The 23206-nt window shown below is 29.8% G+C and overlaps 1 protein-coding gene across 1 annotated transcript in view; it reads right to left on the reverse strand.

Moving 5' to 3' along the window:
* Positions 1 to 13921: 13921 nt before the first annotated feature.
* LOC107455461 (lachesin-like) overlaps positions 13922 to 23206 on the reverse strand; it is a 137432-nt gene continuing 128147 nt past the window's right edge. The window contains exons 8-10 of the mRNA XM_043040309.2: positions 23095 to 23181; positions 22125 to 22223; positions 13922 to 14148 (exon numbers count right to left, since the gene is read on the reverse strand). Of these exons, the coding sequence (XP_042896243.1) occupies positions 14048 to 14148; positions 22125 to 22223; positions 23095 to 23181 (287 nt within the window). The 3' untranslated portion in view covers positions 13922 to 14047. The remainder of the gene's footprint in view (positions 14149 to 22124; positions 22224 to 23094; positions 23182 to 23206) is intronic.

Consider the following 23206-nt stretch of genomic DNA (forward strand, 5'->3'; position numbering starts at 1 on the left):
TGGAATTTCTATTATTTATAATTATAAGCGATCTGTTAATTTCTTGTTAAATATACAGTAAGGTGAGAAGAACAATGCAGTTTATTTTGTGAAAAATGACCTATATACTAGTTGTTCTATAATGACTGCTCCTAATATATCAAAATCTGTTTTATTGCCCTAGAAAATAGATGTGAGTTGAAAGGCTATTATTCGAAGCACCTTCCAGTTTTCAATTGCAATGAAACATTTCTTGTTTGATGTTTCAATACCCTTTATTATTACTTTTTATATATGTAGCATATGATATATTTTATTTTTTTAAGTGCCGTGTTTCAAGTGATCTATATGTAAGAATAATTTAATAGTGCTAAAAGTAGGAAAAAAGCCTCCCTGCACATGCAGTAAGTAATGAACTTGGTTTTATTTTTGTAAAATAGCATTAAAATTCATTAGAAAAGTAAAAAACCAAAGGCCAAATGGCCGTAAAAACGACAGCTACAGAAAATGGTGTGAGTGTACCATGGAATTGTACCGTGCCAAGCCATCAAAAAGTGATAACTCAAATTTGAAATTAGCGTATTATTTTAAATATATAAAATAAACTTGTGGCGATGGCTAAAAAATGCTAGATAACCAGCGAAAAACGATCAGCAAACAACATAGATTTACGATGGAGTAGTTTAGAATCGAGCTTGTTAAAAAGAATGCAAAATTTGCCTGTCATAATAACATCAAAATTTAAATACTATGTGGAAATGACCAAAAAACAATGTGTATTTACGATGAAATCGATTCGAACAGAGTGTGCTAAAAATTATTAAATCAAATTTGAAAGTCGTTGGTCGTAATAACATATTAAAAACATCGGAATGTGAAAAATTAATAGCTGTCGAAAAATGATTGAAAATTGACGGAAATTTACGATGGAATCTTCATGAGTCAAGCACATAAAAAATTTATTTCTCAAATGCGCGTATTTTTGTAACATCATGTTGAAAATATTGGAATATGGATAAAAAAGACACAAATAGGGCTAAAAAATTATCAGAAAATGTCATGGATTTACAATGAAATTGTCGCATATCGAGCGTGTCTAAAAATAATCACTGGAATTCGAAATCCTTGACTCATAATAACATCATATTAAAAACATCAAAATTTAGAAAGCATGTGTAACTGGCCTAAAAAAATCAATTGATATCAGCAGAAAGAAACGAAAAAGGTGGATTTACGCCGCAAATTAAGTGCGTAAAAGTGGTCACTCAATTCGGGCATCAAAATAACATTATATTGAAAACTTCGGAATTCTAAAAAAAGGCAAATTTGTGGAAATGGCTGAAAAAACGATCATAAGCATTACGAAATTGAAATGATGGAATCGTCCTGTACTGAGCGTATCAAAAGTGATAACTGAAATTTAAAATTGGTGTGTGATAATAATAATGTATTAAAAATATCGAAATGCAAAAAACTATGTAGAGATGACTTAAAAGCAATTGAAAAACTATATGGATCTTCAAGGATACAGACCTTTTAATTAATTTATAATTTTTTTAATATATTGGGCACGTCATTAAAATTGAAGGGTTAATGGCTGTGTTTTTTGTAAAAAAACGCAAATATTTCAGACTAATTTGAAGGACAAAAAGAGTGGAAATTCAATTTAATTGTAGGTTAATGTTCTAACAAAGACATAGCTGCCAACCCTTCCGCATTTTTACTTAGTTATTTTTTCCGCTTTTCCGTGCAGAAGATAAGATCTTCCGCATTTTACCCGGCCACCTGATAGTATAGTATTATTTATAGTATTTTCTTTAAGTCAGATGTCGCTAGGAAGTTAGCTTGCGGTGATCCTCCCTTTCCTACCATTTACGTCACATCGTTTGGTTTGACGTAATGGATTTCTTCTCTCTTCTACCAATGAGAGAAGGAATTCAGCTTCTGTTGTGAGAGTGCTTCCCGTTATCACGTGACTTCCTGTCTGCTGGTGCGAAAGCAAACGTTGAAAAAAATGACTTGTGTAAAAGTGAAATAGCAATTGGCGTATGGCGATATTTATTTGCTCATTTGATTAATCTTGTTAATTTATTATGACTGAACGAAAACAATACAAACAAGCCTCTAAGGGGTCCTATTCTCTTTAATTTCCATTTATTTCTAGATCGATTCTTGGAGTACATGATGTACGTTGCAACATATGTAAAAATGACTTTAGCATAGTGTATGGTGGTAAAACTGATATAGTCAGACACGTAAAATCGACAAAACACCAGAAAAACAAATATTTTTTATTGTAATTCTTTTTTCATAATTTCTATTAAGTTTATATATAGTGCATACTATTAATTGTAATTAAACTAATGTTAATATAAGTCCTAAAATATTTCCCTTTAATCCAGAATATTGTACCATCAAGTAGCTGGTCAAAAGCTTCTTTTAAAAATTATCTCCTTTTCTTGTTTTAAAAAAAGTTGAGTATTGCTTTTTTATACTCATATAGTGGATTTATAAATAAATAATTAATTACAATCTACTTCTTTTATAAATTTATTAGTAATTAGTATGCAGTTGTGAATCTTCTGCATTTTTAGGCATTTCTTCTGCATTTTGTTTGTCTATCTTCTGCAATTTTATAACTAGAGGTTGGCAGCTATGCAAAGAGAATTCAAAGTAACTATTCTCATAGAAAAATAACTTTTTGTCGAAGCAGAAAGTGATCAGAGTAATTTGAAAAACAATAACAGAATAAATTTAAATTAAACTGGATGTTCTTTATGATTCTCCTAACCCAAGGTATAGAATGATAAAATCGTGGCTGAGAAACAGATAATATGAAGCCTTTTTTTTTCCAGCCTCACAAACAAACTGTATTAGCTTAAATCTGCAATAATGAGCAATATAATGTAATTTTTTTGCGAACTATTGTATAGATTTTTCTTTTCTTTTAGAAGAAATTATTCTAAACTAATATTTCTATTAGTTCTTGTGACTAGGATAGGGCGATGTATCTTGATTATTGAAAAGACATTAGGATGTCTAGATTTTTCAATATTGTTTCTAGAATGGCTTTCGATAATGGACCAATATTTTTTTCTATGTAGGACCTTAATGGACATATAATGTTGGGTAAAAATTGGGGTGTCTAGATTTCTTAATTTTAGTCCCAGATAGAAATTATTCTTGTTCCAATATTGAAGCTCATTCTAGGACCAATATTGAAAAATCTAGACATCCCAATATAGGTCCCTCGGTGCATGTTCTTATGGGACGCATATTAGCCAATTTTGAGCCCATCTCGGGCTAATGTAAAATTGTTGCTAGGGTTCTAGTAATGCTCAGTTATGATAGTTTTTTCAAATGTTAAACCAATAATTTAACTTAAAAAAATATTTTTTTTCTTATTTTTTCCCTTAAATACTATTTCCTTCTTTCTTTCAAAAATGCATTTTTCTATACATAAAAATTGTTAGATTTTTAAATTTCCTCTATTTTTTTTTATTTCTTCCAATTTAAAAGTAAGAATTCCATGTAAATGATTGATTTTTTTCTAATTTTCAAAAAAATTAGCGTATTAGATAGAAAGAAAATTTAAAAACTAAAAAAGAAATCTCTATTTTCATATTTTGATTAATTTTTCATACTCACCATACAAAATTTTTGTTGTGAAAATTTTTGACAATTTCAATTTCTGCAAAATTCTTGCATCTGTAAAGTATCCAAGGCTTCCTTTAGTTTTTAAACCCATTCCTTATGATTCCGTCACTTGACCAGTGCTAATAGCACCAACAGAATTTACAGTTGATTAAGAAATGCAAGAAGAAAGCTCAGAAGAACAAACCCAGGTTACAGTGAGTGAAAAAAGTATATGAAATCGCCAATTCTAGGAGCTTTGTTTACAGAATCGTGGACAAATTTTTGAAGTAAAAATAGGAGCGAAATTCTTGTATAAACAAATTAAAATTTTCAAATATTTGTCTGCCTAAATTTGCTTTTTGATTTTTAAATCTTAATAATATTTAGAAAAAAGTATAAGGACACTGTTTTATCTTCCCTAATTATTGAGAAATGTGCATTTTTAAAATAGAAAAGGATAATCCTGTGTTAAAAGGTTGGGTTGTGAAAGAAATTTTGCGATTATCGACTTTCATTATGACATTTAAATGGTGCCCAAGGGAACTCATCTTTCTGAATTTGAAAAAAAAAAATTTTTTCTTTTCGAGAAAATATATTAAATTAACAGAAAATTAAAAGAAGTAATCAAGAAATATAAGACAGTTAATTATTAATTTCTAAAAAATTCTGGAATTTATAGTCATGATAAACGAACTAGGACACTAGAAATTTACACTTGTCTATTGAAAAGAATGATTGTAAAGAGAGCTTGCCAGAAAAAAGAAACCAAATGAAATGAGACAAAATTTGAATTCACCATGTTTATCAAGGACTTTTCAAGATATTTTCAATAAATAACCATCTTTTTTATTGAAAATTTGTGTCATGCCCACTTCTTACGAATTATCATAGGAGAAGAAGAATTAATTTTGCTAATAAATGCATCTTTCTCAGTCAAAAATGGACTGTAGTAATTTTTTTGGACTAAAGAAAATCAAACCTTGATAGACGCTCTTGCACCCCAAAAGACTATTCCTGTCCCAAACCATTTGCTCCCCAAAGTAGTTCTTTTCGATTTTTTTTCCTCGGAAGGTTTCATAAGATTTCGATAGATTTGATTTTGTTTTTGATTTGATTTTGTTTAATGCAATGCAAACATTTTTAAACCTTATAATTCAAACAGTTTTGATCAATCATTACTGAATTAAGTAATCAAAATTAATACAAATATTTAGTCGATACTATTTGGTTGATATGTGATTTTATTATTTGGTTGATATGAGATTTGATTATTTGGTTAATACTATATCTAATTTTTCGTCATCCATTTTTTTAAAACTAATTTTTTTTTTGAGAAAATAAAAAGTTAAAAAAATACTTTTTTATAGAATTCATTTAAAACCATATTTATTTTTTATATAAATTGAATATGAGAGTCAAGATTCTTTGGTAAAAAATTTAATAAAAGGCAATTTTTTTTCTAACACATTTTCACTAATAATGTCCAAAAATACTCTATAAATTTAAGGGTTGTTTCTTTTTTTATGTTGAATTGAAAGAGACAGAGTTACTACTGTAAATATATATTTAAATTTATACAGAGCTATGCATTATGTAACTGGAACAAAAATCTGAAGCCCAATGTCTGTCTTTGAAGATTTTAAGTAAATAAAGGTTTTTTGAAAATTTATTTACATAATAAATTCGAAATCTAATTAATGCAGTGAAGACTTCTTGAAGATTTTTTATTTTTCTCGAAACAATTTCTGGGAAAAATTCACTTTTCAGACTAAATAAAAATAGTTTTTAAATGCAGTCTTTTAATTAGCACCATACGCGTTTTTGTATTGCTTCGTGCTACAGAATCTTTACCTTTTACTTAAAATTAACATAAAACTTTGAATATGAGTATTTTAGTTTTGTAAATAATTTCAAAAGCATAGAAAATATAAGAAGGAGGAGAATATACATTCAAAACAGTGAAATGTAAAAATGTAATTCTACTGCACTGTATATATGTAAACACATGAATAGCAGCTATATATTTTGAAATATTGCTTGCTTTTTAATTATGAGTCTTGAAAAGTTACTTTCATGTTGGAAACATAGAAAATTACAGTACAGTAAAAACAAATGGACAAAGATGACCATCACGCTTTAAAATCTATTTGAACTGAGAAAATAGTTTATATCGCAACAAGGGGTTATCTCTTAGGAATGTAGGATATTGTATTGAAAATGAAGAGAATGATTTTTTCTGGGAAAAAAGAAACACGAGAGGGGAGAATTACTTAACCCTTTCGCACCGACTGTCACAAATACGTGCCAGCATAAAACCGTATCAATCAGGGTAAAAAGATAAAACTGGTAATCAAAGTATTTCTTTAGCAGTTTATTTGTGGGCGGAGTTATAATTGTTTGATTTATTTAATTCACCATTTTTTTGTTCAGAATAAAACTATTTAGTTATACTTTGAATTAACATTGATTATATATATCATTAAACTAACAATAATTAAAGTAAAAGCAAAGTAAATCTGTCAAATTAGCAACGACTACATTTAAGTTACCGTTTTTTATTTAATTACAACTTGATTCTGATTTTGTACGAATGCTTTTCTGAATCAACCGTCCCCAAGGGGTTAAGGAATGCTAAACTTCCCTGGCGAGTTAACGTGAGTCTGAAATTAAAGAATCCAAAGATAAAGGTAAATTTGAGAAGTAGAAATGGGACTCAGAGCTCATTCCCTAGCTTTTGTTCAATGTCTAAAGACATAACATACGGGAATAAACCCTTAACTGTTGTAACAGAGGGTATTTTTTAATAAATGAGGGTCACTAATAGAAGTAAAAGCAAGGAAAATGTTTTGATGGAAATTTCTGTAAATTATAAAGTTCTTTCACCATCCATTTTTTTGATAAGTTTACAATTTCTGCCACATTGCTTAAGCAATATTTCGCCCCGATTTGAGCTGGCGGCCGTGGCGAGGGCCAGCCTTGCCACTAGCATGGTACACCACTACATATTTTCACCACAGATACCAATAGCTTGTGAAATTCTTTGCAATGAGTGACACTATACACTATTGTACGGACATGCAAGGTTTAATGACAAGTCTCGGGTTTGATTGGAGCTTGATGATTGTTCATTGACTCATCTTAGTATTTATTGGTAGTATCCATTGGTAACATATACATTAATACTAGTTGGATATTCTACCTACTTGAAAGTGACATCTAAAAATATATCATCACCTCTTGTAAAAAATGCACTGTCACGAATATGAATTGTGCATCTGTGGTGATTTAAAAGTTATCACCATTTTCAGAGGAATGTAGGCAGGTTATACCTAGCACCTTTTGTCTGTGAGTTGGACAGTAGAGATAAAAGGCATCACAACAAAAAGAAAAATTGATCAATCAGATACATAAATCAGCCTGGAATTAGTAATATCCTCAGAGCACCATTGATTGACCATGACAACGTTACTATGCCAGCGCATCACATCAAGCTGAAGGAGCTAATGAAGCATTTTGTGAAGACACTAAACAATGACTCAGATGCTTATAGGTAGGTACCTGTGCAAAAAGTGTGATTATAGTGCCACAGGTAAGGAAGGCAATTGCTGAAACCCTCTCCCCTGACATAATGATTAGTAATGAAGGAAATGAATGGGTTGCATTAAAATCAGTTGTATTCATTTCCTTGAAAATTTTAAATCTGATGACTATGTAACTGTTGTGAAGATCTGTGTTGAGAATTGTATGCAAACAGTTAGATGTCAATATGTCCCTCTAAGGTCATCTTCTGAAGTCATATCTAGACTTCCCTAAAAACCCTAGGTTCAGTGTGTGATGAGGATGTTAAATATTTTCACTACGGCATCTAGACAAAGAATATAGAAAGAAGTCCAGCTCTTAGAATATGTAACTCACGCGGGGAACTGCTCGATTCGGTATGCTATGCCGCAAAAACAACTTACAGGATGAACAGTATGCCCAGATTTAACAAAGCATCATATGTAAGATTTAGCACATACGCATAAGAAGCAAAGTGACTGTCAAGAGGTATGTCACCTGTGAACCAGTTTTTGGGCAACTTTAAATGTATGTTTGGGTACGCTGCGTATGTGTGGTTGTTATTTGCAATAGTTCAATAAAATTTCGTAAACCTGACTCAAAGATTATGAAGATAATGACTTTTTTTTTAAAAAAAAAACTAATCTTTTGTCTTGGGTTTTTTGCTACAACTTTAAGAATGTTCGATAAAATCAAATTTTTGAAGCAATTTCAAATTAGTTACAAAATTATTTTTTAAAATTTGAAAAAAAAAATGTTAAAAATTTCGCAAGATGTGAGCATTTTAGTAGTCTTTTTATATACTACGCATGCGCCGATAAAAAAAATTTCTTATAATTTTGTAATGAATCGTATTTATTAACTAATGATAAAAAGTCCGATTTGCTTATCTTGAAAATTAAAAAAAGTTTCTGTCAACTTTCTAAGTAGTGTTTGTACTTTTAGAAAGCTCTAAATGATAAGGTTTTTTTTCACAAATTTCATTTTGTATCTTAATACTAAATGTAATAGCAAATGATAATTCCTTGCAATTGTCGTCGTTACATCAAAATGTGACGGTCTAAGGAAAAAAAACGAGCAAAGGAAACGATACTTTTATGGGGGATGATCCCCCACGATTCCGGTGTCATTTTTAATAAATCTTGTTTAATAGTACATAATAAGGTTTGTGGAAAACCCTTTATCATTCAGAATTTTCTTTAAAAATGTACAAAAACTACTTAGATAATTGCCTGAAACTTTTTAAATTTTCAAGGTATTCAAATAGGTTTGTTTTTCTTTAGTTACTAAATGCGATTAACTATAAAATTATGAACTTTTTTCTTTCCTTTTTTATTTTTCTGCGCATGTGCATTATAGGGCAAGAATTCTTTTTAAATGCTTACATCTGGCACAATTTTTAACGATTCTTTTTCACATTTTAAAATAATTTTGTAAATATGATAGAATATTTTTGAAGTGATAGCCAAAATATAAAAATAAAATAAGACAAAAAATTAGGCTTACATAAAAATGTCTATATCTACATAAATCTTTAAGCGAAGTTTATGAAACTTTGCAATTTTTTCCGGCAAAAGTTGTTTAGAAATACTTGTTTTCGTTCGTACTTTATTGCCAGTTCTTTAAACTCTTGTAATCTTTAAAAATTTTTGATAAGTATGAGAAATCGTATGATCTAAAACACCTCTAAAGTTATATAAAATAAATTTATTAAATATTTCTTGAGAATTGTAATTAAATGTCAACAACTGACTTTTTCTCTTATATAATCGAAAGATAGTGTAATTATTCAACTTCATTCTTTCAAGAACATATAAAATAGAATAAATGAAACGCTTCCCGAATCATTAGCTCAAGCTGTGGTGGGAAAATATATTTTTATATACTACTTCGGTCGAATTTCAAAATCGAAGTGTAAAATTTAATGAGTAAGAGAAGCTGTTTCATATGAAAAGGGAGTAAGACCGCGGCCACTTCACAGGGAGATATCCATAATTAGGGTGTTTATGTCCATAAAAAAAATTCAAATAAATGAAAAGAAATTGTTTATTTTAAAGTAATTTGGGGAAATGTATAACTTAAAGGACATTATGAATTTGTAGTAAAAATGTTCGAATTTTATGTTAGTGCGTTTTCAGTTACAAAAAGAATATATATTTTCCATTTGTTCCTGGGTACATGAAAGTAAGTAAGAGGATTTAATTTAAATGAAATTAAAAAACTATGAAAGAAATTATGCCTATTATTGTATGACTTCTTATAACGTAGGAACTTTAAGTTTACTGCTGTATAACTGATTTAATGAATGTAGAGGGATGTTTTATATTCCACATGTATTTTCATAGAGTAGATGTTTCGCACGAAGCCGTCATAATTCTTGAATTACAAAATCATAAATTTTCTGTAAACAGGAAATAAAAGTCGATTGTTTTGGTTCTGGGAAAGAATTCTAGTATAAAATTTATTGTTTCATCCATTTATTTATTACTGTAGTGTAGTTCGGTATACTGTTGGATCATCTTAAATAAATCGTGTCTATACATAGTTTTCTTTATTTATAAAGTCTATTATGAAAGGGGATTTAGTGTGTCTACCACTACAAACATACAATTCCAATTCACTAGTATATAAGGCATGTTGGGGTACCTTTTCAATGTTATTGCTGCCAAAAATACGAACATACGCAGAAGTCATGTAACGCTGAACCGGCATGCATGAAATGTGCCAATGCGCATTTCACGTACCTTTGTACAAAACCGATATGCGAGCCGGCAAAGTGCATCAACTGTGACGGTGAGCACCCAGCCTGTTTCTCTGGCTGCGGTGCAAGACCCAAAAGACAACCTAGAGGTTCAGCCCTGCCCGAGAACACCTCGGATAAAGCCACCAGATTCCTGTTTATCTTCAAAGAACTACAACAGCTACTAAAGGATCAGGAACTCCTGAACCTTCTCAAATCCCTACTAGCAGATAAGTCATAGAAGCACCTTCAAGCCTACATCCACATAAGACGACCACAATTTACTTGTGGCATTTCTCTTTTTACAAAGACATTATTCTAGGCGCCTACGGGCATCATCTCAGATGAAAGTGTGAAGTGTTCGCCTCGCGGACAGGTACACTGTATTCGACTCCAGTTCAAGTTCAAGGGTACCTTTTCATACATGAAGGTTGTCATTGTCGGTATGGCTCTCCCCACAGGGACAATGAATTTCTATAATCTCTAGACTTAACGCATTCAAAGTAAATTATATTGCATGAGAATAGTCCCAGCATCATTTGTGCTGACTATTCTATAAAATGATCTGAATATGACTCTTGTCTTGGAAAATAGGGGATCTTTTTTTCATAGAAATCAGCACGTTTGGTGTCCCTCCTTTTTGTAGTAATTCAAGTTCCTCTGTAATTGATTATTTTTGTTACGTGTTATTACTCTTAAATTTGAAAATAATTTTATGTTCGTGTTTATTTTAAGTACACAGATATAAACAGTATGCTATATTAATTTAATTTTTCTTATATACATGTAATATTTGTTTTTTTTTAATTCAGTCTAATTTGACATCTTTAAACAATAAACAATACAATCATTTTCACATTTTTACACCGAATAATATTTTATATATACAATTTTTAGATCTATTCTTTCAATATCTTTTAGCACACATTTCAATAGTTTTCTATTCTTTGCATAATAAGAACTTATTTTATTAATATAAATTAAATGAAATCATTGAAAAATATAACTAGTATTTTAAAATGGTGTTGTTGATTCCAAATATATCTTTAAAAGGTGTTGATGTCGAGATCATATTTATTGTACTCAAAAGTAGGTTAGATAACATTAAAATTGTTTTGGAAAAAGAAAATATCAGCATTTTTATAGAAATCAGAATTTTACATTGCACTGATGCAAAACATAGCACGGTTAAAGAGTTATGAGACAAATAAGAATATTTTGTCATCCATGTTGAAACCAGTCATGTCATACAAACTAAAAAATAAATTTTAACAAAGTATCTATAACATTCGACTAGTGTTTGAAATAGATAATACTCTGTCCTTGATATGCACATTGTGTTTTCTTTCCCAGTGAATTTTTGGCATAGAAACATTCAAAATGAAAAATGGTGAAATATTGCCCACGAATTCTAATTTTATCTTAATTTGTACTTTATACCCAAATGTTTTTATATGATAGCAATTTATGTAAACACAACGAAAAAGAAGTAAAATAAATTAGTTTTTACGTTTAATAATTAAACTTCAAATGTTCACAAAAAATTGCTAATTTAGATCAATGACAATCAACTAATGAGTAATGTACTTCAAACAAGATACGACTTAATTAAGAAGAATAAAAGCTTTGTGATGATGACAGCCAAAAGCTAAATGTCAAACTTCACAAAAAATATCTCGATAGTTGAAATAGACATTTTTCATCACAATAAATTTCAGCCATTTTTTCTTAGTTTTTTTTTCCTTCTCTATTTTTTCTGTATTCTATTATTTACTGAAGATGATGTTCCAATGTAACATCGAATCTCGTATACTATTTAAATTCTAATGTATTATTTGTGAACTTTGGTTTCTGCCATATGTTTATAAACATATGAGAAAAACAAACCATATGCCATTTATCAACAAATGACATGCAAATGTTTATACACATCCAAATATTTATACAATCCAAATCCAAATGTTTATACAATACAAATGTTCCATACAAATGTTTAGATGGATGATTGAACCATAGCAATCGTAAATCAAGAGAAAATATTCTTCTTAAAGTTTTATTTTAGTTTATCATTCTATTTAATGGCAACCATGTTAATTGATAATTAAACAATAAACATAATTAGGAAGCAATATCTCGAATGAAGTTAAGGGTATAATTAAAGACTATAATATATATTAAAAACCGAAAATAACAAATACCAATTAAAAAATAATTGGAAAACGTATATGTTTCGATGGTATACATAGTACAGTGAAACCTGTATAAGTTGACTACTTGCAATATGCTGGTTTAGTTGTCAACTTAGGCAGACTTTAGGCCTCAACTTATAGAGGGGGACGAGTTATTTTTTTCCCCATGATTTTTTACTTGTTATTCTTGCATATTTATCATGTTATTTATGTTTCTTACATATTATTAATCGAAATAAAGATAAATACAATTAAAACATTTTTACGTGACTTCTTAGCAAATATCTCATACATTATAAGAAGAAGGAATAATTACTAAAATGAATTAATATTGTTACAATAATTTAATAGTTAAATTAAAAATGTTCTAGTAGTGTGATGCATGCCCAATATTTATTATTATAAATATATATTTTCTAAAACACTAAATATTTAACATTATTATATGCATTTCAACATTTTAAAATTTATGTTATACTTATTAATTTGGTTACAAAGACCCTTAATAGTTTACATAACATTATTATACGCATTTCAACATTTTAAACTTGATGTTATACTTATTAATTTTGTTACAAAAGCCCTTAATAGTTTTTTCATACGGTCAACTCACAAAAGGGTTTAGGATAGCTTCTAATACTAATTTACCGATTCAGAAAAATTCTAATGTACAGCGCGGAAAAAGAAAGAAGGAAAAAATAAATAAATTTTAAAAAAAAAAAAAAAAAAAAGAAAAAGTNTATAATAAAATTTTTTAAAAAAAAAAAAAAAAAAAAAAAACGAAGCACCCTGTATTACTTTTAATTTAATGATCGGATTTTCATGTACTATAACTCAAACTTAATAGTTCAAGGAGATGACTTCAAATATGCTAAAAAAAATTAGTACAGACGATACTTTAAACTCAAAAACGTACTCAAAACGAAAATAAAAACGAAAGCAGAATCAAACACACATAGAAGATAATCGTAATCTGGGAAAAATGGTCCTAATATATTAGGACCATTTTTCCTGATCAACTATAGTTTGGTATGAAAAGCGGTCGAAAGTTAGGACCCCATATTGTTAATTTTACCTTTTGTGTAATTTACGATGTCTCGAGAACTTCTTAAGCGAATTGAAAAAAAATTTGCGCACAATTGTAAAATTCGCTTATCCAAAGATTAAAGGAAAAAAAAACAACAAAAAAAGAAAACAAAAAAACAATGCATCTGCAAGATGCAAAAGAAAAAAAAACAATGTTTAATTAGCAGAGTTGAAATCCATGTCCTAGTACGTGAAAATCCGATCATTAGATCTAAAGTCATTCAGGGTGTTTCATTTATTTTTTCACACTCATTGCGTATCGCAATAGCCTAGAAAAATTTTCTGAAAAGATGTTTTTCTCCAGTCAACTTATGGAGGTCTTAGACTAGCATTTAATAACACTCCTAGACAAATTTGACACCTATTTTAGAAGTCTACATACAAGATAGACTGGTGGTTTGGTTACAAAGGCTCTGTTCCCTTTTGTTATACAGGACAAATTCAGTTCTTGTTAATTGAGATCAACTTAGAAAGGTGGTTAACTGACAGGGGTAGTCAACTTGGCACGTTTCACTGTATATATAAGTAATACCCACAATTTGGGTACAGAAAATCTCAGTTTTATTTATATAAAATTAAGACATTTATTCTTTGCATGCATTTTTAAGATAAATCATTCCTTTTTCCTTCTTTGAAAATATCCATTGTGTTCCAGCTCTTAGTCATTTGCAAGACAATCTCGCCAGTAGTTAAATAGTGCTTTCAAATGTACAACAGACATTCTAATTTGTAATTTTTGATATATCGACTGTACAATCAGTAAACCAGGTTTAAATGGTAAATAGAAGAAAGACTTCCATGGTTTCTTGTCGTTTTAAGCAATGCAACTTTTGATTGTCTCTATGCACAGTAGTTCTTGTTACGTTGGTATTCTAAGTGTGCATTTATTTGCTAAAAGTAGCAGTAATGAGAGGAATAGCAAAATCCAAGAAATCTTGCTTTCATCTTTTCCATTCGTTTCTGAAAAAAAAAGTTACAATGTTGCAAATAATTGAAAAAGTAACTTAATAACAAAATAAGGGCTAGCCATTCCATACCTGCTGACAACCATATCAACTAGAATTATTAATATTGCGTTCGAGTTGAACAAAATTAGGGATTGATCAAATCAAATGCAGTATTAATAATTCTCGTCATAGTTGATTAGGTTGTTAAGAGGCATAAAATATATATACGAATGAGGCGGAGCCTTTTGACTGTTTCGTTTTGAATGTTTGTTTGACTCATAACAGGTCTCTTAAGCAAGGTGATCTCAGAAGCAAGGAAAGATGTTCAACCGGATCTATTGTAACGAGTTTTGCTATGTATTTTTATGAGGAAGGGAAACCTCATCACTACATTTCAAAATCGATTTTTGTTTACATTTGGAGCAAAGAAAAGATTTTTATGAGAATAATATTTGTGTTTTGACTTTAAGGTCGATTAACAGTTAACTTAGGTACGTCACAAAATGAAAATTTGATTATTTGTCTATTCTATGTGCAATTAAGGTTAATTCGTAAATAAGTTCTGGTTCTTCCTGTACCTCATTATTGGCTTTGAATAGAACTTAATATGCTATTAGAATCTACATAAGCTCAAAGCATATTTTTATTTTATTTAAAGCCATTAATTCATTAGGTTGTGATGGCACAGTGCTTATAGCGCAGAGCTATAACTGTGAAGAACCGGGTTCTATTTCTGGCGGCGATTAGAAGTCTATCCAACTTCAGGCAGGTACCATTAAGCCTGGAAAATAAAGACGGTTGGGGTGTAATTTTGAGCACATTGCCATAAATTTTGCTGTTAGTCTTGAAATAGCTGAGTCTCAACTTCCATGGTCCCCTTGGTCGACAGCTGGTTGTTTTGAGAGGGCTTTGCTTTAACCACATTTAATTATAAATTTTATTTTTCTCTCACTAATCCAACTAATAATAATGCAAGATAATTTTCTTAATTTTTCGAAATTTAAGTACTTTAATTTTAAATTTTGGTGTTAATCTTAATAAAATTTTGAATTGTAACAATTTTTAACCATCTCGATGTAATTTTGTATTCTAATTTTTTGTTAATATATTAATACAGACTGTTTGGTTGACGGTTTGATCTGGTGAGTGCAATTCCTACTCTTTGGTCAGGTTCTAGACTGACAACCTTGTAGGTTTAAACCCGATCATTAGCTCGTGTGCAGGCCTCTTTTCTATACCGTCTCAACTGTGATTTCCATACTGGTGCTTGACTCCGGGCCTTCTGGCGTTGAGTTCTCAATTTCTTGGTACTCTAGTGTTGCCGTCGTGGCGATGACTCTTTTTACGCCTTACGACCTGGGACGTTAAAGTCAATTCCTATTTTACTCCCATTAACCCATTAAGATAGTGCCACGATACATTAACAATCAAATAAAACACAATAGTGGTTATAAATTTAGTTTGTTGTTAAAACTGAAAGCAAATAATAAATGAAAAGTCTTTAAAAAGTATTCTGTCTTGAATGCTATAAATACAAATAAATAATGAAATCTGTTATTTTCACTCCCGCTAATAATACCATGTTCACTTAATGGTTGAGTAACTATATACAGATACTTGTTCTATAGTGGATTCATTTATTTATCTTAAGTATTTTCTGAGACCACCACGAACAAGTTTTGAACGACAATAATGTGATATCGAAACAATTCATATATATATGAAGGTTTTGAGGCAATATAGTGATAAGTCAAGCATTTTCCGAAGGCGTTATTTTTACGTTAAACTGTTCCTTAACATGGTTTCCAGAAATGTACTTTCATAAGTTTTATTAATTTCCGTTAAAAAGCACTGCAATGCACGGAAACATTTGTTGCATACATGGAAATCTCGTAATTTCTCACCAAAAAGGCTGTGAAGAGCAATTATAAAATGTTATTTATCTTTATATTGTATCAAGCACCTACATATAGGGTTTAATTTAGTTCTATATTAAGGTTGCAACAAAAATAGAACTATTTTATAATTTAAAGTGCTGTAACCTAACAGTGTAGTTTTCATTTGAGCCTTTACTTTTGATTTATCCTTTTCATCATATATGTTTATTTTGTTTAACATAGAAATATCAAAAGGATTAACAAGAAAGATCAGCAGTAATTCAGATGAAGTAGGGTGTATATTAAAAGAGCTAGAACTGGATGAAAAGAGCTAGAGCATGAACTTAAAGTGAAAGAATTGGAAAAAGTAAGAATATAAAGGCCGAAAATACAATTTCAAATGAGTGTTTGTAAGATGAATATTCTAATATCTTAAAGGCAATGGTACCTAATGGTTGCCTAGCGATCATAGCCATGCACCTCCATGCTTCTATGCTATAAAAATACATTCGAAAGTCACAATATACCAGAAAACTTAAGAGGGAGTTTAATACAAACATTTCTAGGCGAAAAATGGGAAATTTAATTTAAAGATTAAATTCAGAGAGTTAAGGGATTGTAAACACTTAAAGCGTTCTTAAATTAAAATAAAATGACCCCCCAGGTATTAAAAATGTATTTCGATAATGCCAAAAAATTAGAAAAAGAAACTTATGTTCAATTCGCGGCGAGATTGCGTAGTTTCTGATTACATTATAAAATATCCAGCCAAACAAGTTAAAAATTTTGATGACTTACTTTCTTTAACTATTTGTGATAAAAGTAAACAATATTTATACTCCATAAACTATAAATTATGTTTTTCTTTCGGTATAAGAAACTTAAAAAAAAACGCAATTGCTTCTTTGTTTGAAATGCATGCAAATTCACTTAAAGAATCAAAACCTTAACATACATTTTGTGAGTTATAAGTATATGACCCATCACTTACGAAAACATAATTATAGATTCGATACTGTTAGAAGCAGTATAGAATTTTATATACGCGGTAAGAATCATGGAGCTATATTTTGTTATAAAAAAATCTATCTGTTCTGAAAGTAAAGATCAAAACAAGGAATATGAATCAATTATAAATAAGTCTTAATCGCAGTGCAAAAGTCAATTTTAGTACTTCAGTGAATAAAATGAGAAGGATGAAGTATTATGCCTGTTGAATTATACAATAATAAAAATAGGAAATAATCATGTATCAGCTTTGTAAGATAGTGTAACTCAAATTCTAATTGTTTATGAAAAATATATATTTGAAGAATTTAAGCAGCCATCAGGTAAAATACAAGTTAATAAAGTATTTAGTTAAGATACCCATTTCTTTGAGTTGTGAAGTCTGTTGAAATTTTAGTCGCAGTCATAACTGAATTGAAAGTTAAAGACTAATGCTTAATGCCGCCACAAGTCTTGAAGTTTCTAAGTGAAAATGTAAACAATACAAAGTTTAGTTAACACTGAAGAATTTAAGCAGCCTTCAGGTAAAATACTATTAATTTTAGCCTTTGGTAATTGAGTCTTTAGGAAAGCTAGGCATTTCTTTGAGTTGTGATTAATTAAAACAATCTGTCAAATTTTAGTCACGTGACGACTGAATTGGAAGACTAATGCTTAATAGAGCTAAAAGTCATGGAGTTGCTAAGTGAAAATGTAAACAATACTAATTTTTTAAGAAGCGTAAAGGAGGAGGAAGGACTTAGTAATGCAATGGAAGAGGAAGTGAAATGTTGTGATTTACTTAAGTTTTGTATTCGAAAGAAGATACATTTGAGAGTTAAATGAGGAATTATCTGGAAAATCGGGTGATATTTAATGACGCTATTTGCATTAATCATCATTAAATGCGAATTTCTCTCGAACTAAAAATTTTTTTTTCGTGTTGTACGCATATACGCATGAGGAGACGCAGTTTCATCTGGATACACATATATACAGCGGTTGGACAAAATTATGGAAACACTTCTACAGTAATTCATTTCATTTTATTTCTCAAGAAATATTTAGAAAATTGTTTTATAACATCCGAAGCGTTTAGGTCATGCGATTTCTCATACATATCAATAAAGTTTACAGCTTTTAGAGGTTTGAGGAACCGGCAACAAATTAATAATGTAAAGAATATGTTTTTGAGCAAATTAAGCTAAAAAATATAGTGATAAGCTTGTAACTTGTTAGTTTGGTTATCATATGCAATAAAAGTACAAAATTTCGTAAATCTAATTTAAATATTTATAGAAATACAGACATTTTCATAAAAAATATTTTTTTCCTTGCATTTTCTAACTATAACTGCAAAAATATTCAATATAATTTTACAAACATTTTGGAGCAGTTTTTAATTAGTAATAAAAATATCATTTTAAAATTTGAAACAAATTCGTTCAAAATTGCGCAATATATCCGCATTTAAAGTAATCCTCTCATCGCGGAAAACGTTAAAAAAATTTTTTTCTTTATTTTTTTGAATCGTATTTGGTTACTTATGAAAAAATTCCCATTTGAATATCCTAAAAATGCAAAAACTTTCTAGCAATTTTCTAAGCAGCTTTTGCACTTTTTTTCTCATTGAAAGCTCTATGAGTCTTCAAGAGATGCTTTTTGCAAGAAGCTTGATGGTATATACCAAAGGTGAATCTATTTTTAATCCTGTTAAAGATTATTTTGAAGAGAAAAACATTCCTCTTGCGAATATTAGGCTTGTTGCCACTGATGGAGCTCCTTCAATGGTGGGTTTATCGCCCTTTTGAAGCTGGACGTATCAGATATTTTAGCTGATCTTTGCGTGATTAATAGACAGTTGGAAAAAAAATCTCAGCGACACCGTTTCCATCAGTCCATGCAATAACAGGGTGAGTAACGTTTTTAAAAAGTGCTTTAAGGTGCTTATTTTCGATTTTCGTTTTTGAAAAGCCCTTAAAGGTGCTTTTTTCATTGGGTGTTTTTAAAAAGTGCTTAATTTCCATTTTCCAAAATGAGATTTTTCCTTTACCATGTTGATTTTCACTACGAATTATGCAGAAAGACGCTGTTCACATTATTCTATTCAATGTTTTCAAAATCAATTCAACCCCAATCTATTTCCGCTTATCGTCAGTTCGTAGCGTATGAAAACGCCATTCGATTTACACGATAAAAAAATTTTGACAATTGTCAAAAACAATGCTGAAAGTTTTTTTTAAATTTTTTGACATGACGGATAAAACCGTCAATTGTCAAAAACTTTACAATCCTACCTACCTAATTGTGTTTTTTTTGAGTGCTTAAAAATATTATTTGAGTGTTTGAAGAGTGTTTAAAAGGTGTTTATTTTTTGTTGAGTAATTTGGCTAAGCGCCCTGAATAAGTCATCTTTGCTATAAACAAAGTTCGCAGTTGTGCTCTCAGCGATCGATTATTAAGACATCTGCTGGGTAAGAAAAACGATGAAGAAATCTATCGCTTGTTACAGCACACCGCACCAGGATTCGGTCGCTTTCCAAGGGAGACTGACGCAACAGATTTTGGAATCTTCGACTCTGTGCTTGAGTTTCTTGATGTCAGAGATGCAGCTCTAAGACAGATAGCTAGAATTTAAGAGAGACGTTGCGTACACGACGGATTTATTTGCAATATTTAATGGCGTGAATTTGCAACTTCAAGGGGACGAGCTTAATTTGAACACTGCAAAATCAGTCATTTCTGCTTTTCTGAAAAAAACTCATTTTGAGTAAGCAGAATTTTGATAGGAATGAGTTTACCCAATTTCCAATTTTATCGGATCTTAAATGGGGAAATCCCCTCTGATGATGCACAAGAATATTGTCAACACATTGAGTCTTTGCACATGGACTTTTCTGACCGTTTTAAAGATGTTTTGTCCCTGGAAGTCCCACAATGGTTTATGAAACCTTTTGTGAATATTGAAACAGCAGAGGTTCAGATTCAGGAGGAATTGGTTGAACTTTTAACTAATGAAACTTTGAAAGCTAGCTTCCAGAATGGTGATCGTCTCGCAGAATTTTGGCTGCAAAGTAACATCAGTCGGACTGTGGACTATCCTCAAAATTTTTTAATTGCCTTCTCTTCCTCCTACCTTGTCGAGCAAGAATTGAGTGCTGCAACGGATCTAAACACGGAAAAAGTAAAAAGAAATCGACTCGAAATCGTGCAACTAGGGGATTTGCGTCTTCACCTCACTAAAAATATTGAACTGAACATTAAGAAACTGGCTCTGAACCATCAATCATAATAATCCCGCTGACATAGTTACTTGATTGTTTCGTTGATACTACCTTTTAGTGTAAAAAATGTATCTTTTGGTGTTTTTTAAATAATCTAATTGAGATTAAATAACTCTTTTTAAGCATAGGTTTCTTTGTATTTTTTTCCATTATCGTATTTGATTTTATTTTGATTTTATTTTGATTTATTTTGATTATAACAAATAGACTGTGATTACCTGCCGAGAGAAAAGTATCAAGTTAATGTGCACATTAATCTTTTTTAAAAAAACCTAACAAATTTAACTCATAAAAAATTGCTTAAAAATGTTGCCTTTTATAATTCAGCACCCCCTTCCGTTCTCATGTTCTAAATAATTGGATTTTCACAAAGGGGATGTTGAAATTTTTTTGTCTCCTTAAGGGGGCGGTAACGTTAAAAAGATTGAGACTCTATGCTCTAAATTGTAAGGGGTTTTCCACAAATTTCATTTTATATTATATAATAAATTTAATAAAAAATGATAATACCCTATAATGATGGTCCGGACGACATCATGTGATGGTATCAGAAAGAAAACATGTGAAATAAAACATAAATGGTCTTATAAAATGTCGATGCCATTTTTAATAAACTTTGTTTCATAGTACGAAATAAAATGTGTGCCTTACCATTACTACTCCCTTTCCAAATTTATAAAAACTAGTTAGAAATTGGCTAGAAATTTCTTAAATTTTAAAGATATTCAAGTCTGATTTTTTAAATATAAGTTACCAATTACTGTTCAGAACACAATTACTAGAAAGCAAATTTATTTATTCAAATTTATTCTCCATGAATATTTGAGCTAAGTTTACGAAATTTTGCGCAATTATTGCATATAATAACGAAAGTAATTGATGCAAATTAAAAGCTTATTGGTGTATTTTTTGGCCTAGGGTGTTCAAAAACTGCCGGTCCCTTAAACCTCAAAAGCTTTTAAAAATTATAGGTATGAGAAATCGCGTGACCTAAGCACTTCTTAAGTTTTAATGTAATTCTCTGAGGAATTCTTGAGAAATATGAAAAAATGAGTTAGTATAGAAGTGTTTCCATATATATATATACATATATACACTCCTCAAAAGTGAAATTGCAACACCAAAAAATAATGCACGTAGCGTCGCTACGTGCATTATATATATATATANGGGTGGTCATAATGTAGAGTCTCTTATATATATATATATATGTAGATATATATATATATATATATATATATATGAGCCAGTTACAGACACACCTAGAAATGAGTAACTAATTTAATGCCGGAAAATAGAAGAGCGAGGCATTAGAAGGCCTCATTTTTTAATCCAATAGCTATTTTACATTATCACTGTAAATAGACATTTGTTAGTAATATAATTTATTAAAAACTTTAATTAAAATAAGTAATAAAGTCTTAGTTTATTAGAAATAGTTGTTCAATTAAATGCTGTCAGTATTAAATTGTATGCAATTGCCACACCCTAAAATTATGTGTTTACTACGAGCGTACAACAGTAGTGTTTTCTTAAAACCGAAAATTGTTTTTTTTTAAATTTATTTTACCGCTGTTTTATTTACTTAGAAAGTTTTTGAATTTGCATAAACTCGGATAAAATATAGGCATAAAACTTAAAAAATAGTTATGTTTACATTGTCACAAATTTTTGAAATAACATTTAAAATCTTACAGAGGGCAAAAGCGGCTAGGCAATATGCGAAGAAAAATTGCTATATTCAATACATTAACGTATCATAACATGCATTAAAAAAACAAAAACAAGGCATGATAGGTATGATATAGATGACATATTAAAGTAAATGTTGTGAAAATTACCTTTTTCTATATCCTTTTCAAGAGTTGCAGCTTCTTTTGATTTTTGGGGTCGTTTATCTTCGACAGTGTTTATGTGTTCATTAGTTTTATATGAACCATCTGGAAATAAAATTAAAAAAAAACATTAAATTAAATGAGTAGTTGTGAAAATTATTTTTAAAATTTTACCTCAACTTCTTTACATGCTTTTCTGAAATACAAACTTTTTTCTTCTTCTTTTTTTCCTTCTTTCTTTTTAATGAACATAAAGTGTACACTGCTGTAAATATCTGCTCATAAACTTGACAGTAAATTCTTACAGTGTATTATTAAAAACAAATTACTGTATGTATCAAGTTTTACAGGGTCAACATCCTCAAAAATTGTACAAAAAGAAGGTCTATTTGAGAGTTAAATATCTCATGAAGAGAAATTTAATTAAGATTAAACATTAAAAAAATTAATTATACTAAATTATTTGTGGCAGAAGAAGTTTTTCGTTATTATTTGGATTCACTAACTATATATTTAAAAACTTTTTAAACACACTTGTATTTAAGAAAAAGATAAAAGTCAATAGATATAATGGAAATATATTATTTGTTAGTAAAACAGTGTGACCTCAATTGTCCCTTCGGCCACATCAAGGAATTATCCATTTCCCTGATGTTTCATTTTTGATGCAAAAGTATTTTGTCTTGCTGCTTAAGTATTTATGAAGAAATAATAATAATGCAAAATAATAACATCAACATATTTTGTTCCAAGGAGGACACTTTTGTCCAATTATCGTGGTTTTGCCCTTTACTAGTTTTTAAATGGATTGTACCCATTTATTTTGGAGTTCGGTTAATTGCATCAGCTATGAATCACGATAACAAACATGCTCAGTCAAGGAACAACTTACAAATATGACTGAAAGCAGCTTTTTATAAAAATAATTAGCTTATAATTTTAATAAGCATTTTATATAAAATTACTAAAAAAATACCGATTGTGACAGGTCGTTTCCTCTTGGATGCATTCGAATCTTCAGTCGAATCTTTCATTGAACCCAAGCTTTGGTGTTGAGGAAAAGCTAAAAAAAAAGGATATATATATAT

Source organism: Parasteatoda tepidariorum, chromosome X1, assembly GCF_043381705.1.
Source record: "Parasteatoda tepidariorum isolate YZ-2023 chromosome X1, CAS_Ptep_4.0, whole genome shotgun sequence".
Taxonomy (NCBI): domain Eukaryota; kingdom Metazoa; phylum Arthropoda; class Arachnida; order Araneae; family Theridiidae; genus Parasteatoda; species Parasteatoda tepidariorum.